Source organism: Eublepharis macularius, chromosome 12 (assembly GCF_028583425.1).
Source record: "Eublepharis macularius isolate TG4126 chromosome 12, MPM_Emac_v1.0, whole genome shotgun sequence".
Lineage (NCBI taxonomy): Eukaryota > Metazoa > Chordata > Lepidosauria > Squamata > Eublepharidae > Eublepharis > Eublepharis macularius.
In genome coordinates, this window is record NC_072801.1 from 53,344,224 (window position 1) to 53,349,207 (window position 4,984).

The 4,984-nt window shown below is 44.5% G+C and overlaps 1 protein-coding gene across 1 annotated transcript; it reads right to left on the reverse strand.

Moving 5' to 3' along the window:
• Positions 1–700: 700 nt before the first annotated feature.
• On the reverse strand, positions 701–1,588 carry LOC129338883 (olfactory receptor 14A16-like). The gene has a single exon (XM_054993418.1). The coding sequence runs from the start codon at positions 1,586–1,588 to the stop codon at positions 701–703; it is 888 nt and encodes a 295-aa protein (XP_054849393.1).
• Positions 1,589–4,984: the final 3,396 nt, after the last annotated feature.

Sequence of the window (4,984 nt, forward strand, 5' to 3'; positions counted from 1 at the left end):
GCTCAACATATACACTCTCTATAATATCATACTCTATAATAGTATAACCTATAATATTCCATATCCAAAATAATATATATATCTACTATACCATATCTATAACATTCAGAATTATTGTTATTTTCAGTATTACTTTAAGATATATTGTCTCATTTTTTCCTCTTATAACTTAAATTAGGCGTTTAATATATAGTGTCCTACAATATACCATACTCTGGTGTATACCCTATACATCTCGTCTTATTATGACCTAGTGTATTATAGCAAAATACATCGCTATAGCCTGGTATATTATCACAAACTATATTATCCTTTTCCAATATAATGTTAAAATTTCTATATATTCAGTAAAAGTAACAGAGCACTATCCTCCCCTTAAAAAGTATCCAAAGACCACTCTTTCCCTTTAATGTCCCACTTTTTCCCCATATAATTCTTAAATTTCTCCCAGCTTCTTATATATTCTTCTGCAACTTCTTCTCATAGTTTCCTCATTTGTCCAATTCTGCCAGATTCAATGTTTTCAAGATCCAATCTTCCACTGATGGTATCTCCTTTGTCTTCCACAAGAAGTACAAAACAATTTCTTTGCAGAAGATTTTTCAGCTCCATTCTTGTAGAAAAGGTTTGCTGAAAGTGATTTTAGAAAAATGCCCCAAATTGGAGAGCTTCAACAATGCAATCCTGATTTCTTTGTTTCTCATGCTATAGATGAATGGATTGAACAAGGATTTGAGTACAGCATAAATGGATTGAGTACAGCATAAATTATTGCAGAAAGAAAATTCAGTTCAGATGATGTGTTACTGCGAGGTCTCACATAGGCAAAGATACCAGTAAATATCAGCAGAGACACCACAGTGAGGTGGGGAAGGCAAGTGGAGAGGGCTTTCTTCTGACCTTGCACAGAAGGAATTCTCAGCACTGTTCCAAAAATATGTGTGTAGGTCACAGTGATGAAGATGAAGCATCCTAGTCCAAGGAAACAACCAAATATAATAATGCCAACTTCAACTAAATACATGTCAGTGCAGGAGAGTTTTAAGATCTGTGGAATTTCACAGAAGAATTGATCAACTACATTGGAGCAGAAGCTGATGGCAAAAGTTCCTCCAGTGTGTAATATACCATTGAGTATCCCAGTAATCCATGCACTGACTGCCATCTGAATGCAGGCTCCTCTGTGCATAATTGTCTCGTATTGCAAGGGATTACAGATTGCAACATACCGATCATGTGCCATTATTGTCAGGATGGCAAGATCTGACCCGCTAAGAAAGAAGAGAAAGAACACTTGAGCTACACAAGCAGAATAGGAAATTGACCTGCTGTTCATGAGTGAATTGGCCATGGCTTTGGGTACCGTGACAGAAATTGAGCCAAGATCCAGAATGGCCAAGTTCAAGAGGAAGAAGTACATGGGGGTGTGCAGGCGATGATCAAGGGCCACAGCAATGATGATAAGAAGATTGCCAGTCACTGCAGTCAGGTATACTGTGAGGAACAAAAAGAAGTGTAAAATCTGCAGTTCTCGGATGTCTGAGAGTTCCATGAGCAGAAATTCAGACGTAGTGGTAAGATTTGGCATTATTCCTAGAACATCCAGCTGCAATCTGCCTGTAGGATACATGAAAGAAACCATTTTATTCTACTAATGGCAGTTTACAATTAGCATGGTTTACTCATGTCACCATCTTAGTCTAAAAGACATCCCTGTATTGACTGTGCTGAACATGAGACATTCTTCATCATGGACAAAATGTGACAAGGATCAAGTTCTCTCTCTTGTTCCCAACCAATACCTTCTCATTTGAAATCATTCAACTTGGACTCACCCAAGGTTAAGATTCTGGCCACTGGATCTGGAACTATGTTAAACCTCACAGAGTGACCCTACATGTCTGCAGCTTTTGCATGCATTGGTGTTGTGCATATATAATGATAAGTGCATGGAAACTGAGGAAGGGGCAGTGAATACCTTCCTGCTTTCCAATCTACACTGTTAATCTAGACTTAATGGCTCTGTAGCAATGTTAATCTTTAAACAGAATTTGGACTCAATACATGGTTGCCAGATAGCTAAGTAAAAATTTAAGGTTGGTGGGAAGTAATAACTTTAACACTATTCTGCAACAATTCTATACACAAAGACATACTGATTGCCCAACATTATTATTATTGTTATTTTTGTTGTTACTAGTTCTATTTTCTTCTGTACCACTTTGCATTTTTGGATTCCCTGTCTCAATTTCTGCTCAGATTGTATAGTTAAATTTGCAAATATTAATTCTATGAGCTTATATGGTCAAATTGATGAGCAACATCAACACAAAACTCAGGATAGGAGAGATTTCTGGGAGCAGCGAGACAAAGCAAAAAACAGTAGCAATACTAAACACATGATGCAATGAGATAATGTACAAGAACCTTGATAATGTTCCGTTCAATTTCTTCTCCACATGCTTAAATTCACATACCCTTTTACGAAAGCCATTCCTTAGATTTTGCTATGGGACTTGATATACTGTGCCTGCTAATTTATGTCTAACCAAAACCCAAATGTTGTGTAAATGAGGAATCCATCTCTATTCTGTACCTGGCAACTTACTCCCAAGAGTATCTCATCCAACTACAAAGTGATGATGAATTCCCTTTTCCCTATGCTGAATGGTTTCTACTTTTTCTGTAACAAACATAATTTGATGATTAGTACAGCGTGTCTGTCTCTGAGTACATGAAGTAAGATCAATCATGACAGCAAAACCCATACCTATTACTACTATCCACACTGTTAACAATTTAAAGTGTTTTTAAAATCTCATGAGAGCCTGATTCTGATCAGATCTGGGGTGTGGAGCTGCTCCTGCCCCCCCCCCCTCTGCAAGTAACTTTGAAAATGTCAAAATATCTGCAACGGGGCATGATCCCCACAGATGTCTTGGCACTTAAAAGGTGAGGGGAAGAGATTCGTTCAGCTGCAATCTATCCGCCTATCTCACATCTCCTCCAGAAGACTTGATTCCTACAATGTCATTCTGTCACCAGACTTTTAAGAAGGAAACTACATTTCTCAGCTTGTACATCATGACATTTTCCCTGTTTTCCAGTCACCTCAGCCCCTGTGATTTCTAGCCTTCATTAAAAAAAAAAAAACACTCTTTCCCCACCTCCACTAATTAAATAATTTCATTAAAAAATTATAATGGGAATTTCAGTCCAGACATTAAAAGTGTAATCAGGGCTGCTCCAACGCTGAAGGTCACGCACTGGCATCACACCAGTGCTGCTGGCTCACTTCCAAGCACCCAGCCATGAGAGCTACACTGGTGCCCAAGCCTGAGAAGGCCTGACATGGCTGCTGCCCTGATCACCTGCCCCACTGTTCCCCTGATGACCCCTCCTGCCTCTCCCAATGGCTGCACCACCGCCATAACAGGCATATGACTGACAAGTGATGGCACAGTCAATGGGCAGGCCATGAGTCCCATGGCCCGCAAACACCACCCCCTCCTCAATGGAGTTGGCAGCCGGGACCAGGAACCCCGAAGCACAAGGCACACACTCCGTGGAGCCCTGCCCAAGTTGGCTGCCTGTTTGAGTGGCAGGCAGGGAGCACTTCCCAGGACCTGGAGGTGCATGTCACTCCATGGTATGCTTAAAGCAAATGCTCCCTCAGAGGTGTGGAGGCCCACATAATTGGCCTGGGGGGACAGGGTGGAGGTGTGGCCTGGCATGGGGTAGGGCCAGTAAGGTGCCCCAACAGTAGGGCATGTCCTAGTAGTACTGGCAACTACAGCAGGACCCACCTATCAGGTGGCCAATCATGTCTGTCCCTCGGGGTCAGGGTGAGGTGAGGTCCCCAACCTAGGGATGTCTAATGGGGTAGCCTCCTGTGGCAAAGATGGGAGACAGTCCTCATTGGCAGGCAAGGAAGCTTGCTGAGAGGAACTCATTGTCCAAAACAAACTTTATTCATCCACAGGAAGCATACAGGTTGCCCAAGCTTGTACTTCATGACACTTTCCCTGTTTTCCAGTCACCTCAGCCCCTGCAGAGACATCTGCACAGCAGCCCGGGACCCACCCCATCCTGCAGCTGGCAACAGGCTGTTGTATCCAGAAGCAGTGCCATGGGACAACAACCCCCCTCCCCAAGACAGATGTATGGCCCTCAGCTAGCCTGGGCCACAGTGGCTCTCACCAGTGTAGAGGCCTCCAGGACCCCCAGGCACCTCACTGGGGCTGTCCCCATGACTTGCCCGAGGGCACCGGGCAGGATGTGGGAGGGGAGGGAGGATCAAGGAGGTGGGCAGGGTGCCACATCGAGCTCCCTCAGGTGGCCCTCCACATGGTCCAGATGACTGCTCAAATCCTGGAGGGATTCTGTGGTATTTGACTCCGATGCCACTAGGCAAGCCAGGTGGATTTGTCCTCGGCAATAGCCTCCTACTAGTCCTGACGCATCTCCAGCTGATCTCACTCAATTGTTGCCCACATGGTGGGCAGGGTGGGCAGAATGTTCTGCTCTGACAGTGGGCCCCAAGCCCAGTCCCTCCAAACAGTTCCTTCATCCTCTCCACCCCCCATGAGGCCAAGAGCAGCTCCCATCACCACCCCATCCCACCAGCCCATGAATCATTGCCCAAACTGCCTCTGTAGCCAGCCACCCCCCTCAGAGGATATTGAGTCTGCCTGTGAAGTGGAGACCTCCATGCTCACTGGATCTGGGGAACAGCTGAGGCCGAGCATCCCGAAGATAGCTGTTCCTGCTGCTAAGTAAAAAACAAATCCTGCCCTCAAGTCATAGCTGACCTATAGTGACCCCGGTGTGTTTTTCATGGCAAAAGACTATCAGAGGTGGTTTGCCGTTGCCTGCCTCTGCAACTCTGGTCTTTGTTGGAGGTCTCCTATCCAATTACTAACCAAGGCCAACCCTGCTTCTGAGATCTGATGAGATCAGGCTCTCCTGGGCTCTCCAGGTCAGG

Bases quoted from the DNA above. Each gene is read 5' to 3' on its own strand.
- LOC129338883 (XM_054993418.1), bottom strand. From the start codon at position 1,588: ATGCCAAATCTTACCACTACGTCTGAATTTCTGCTCATGGAACTCTCA.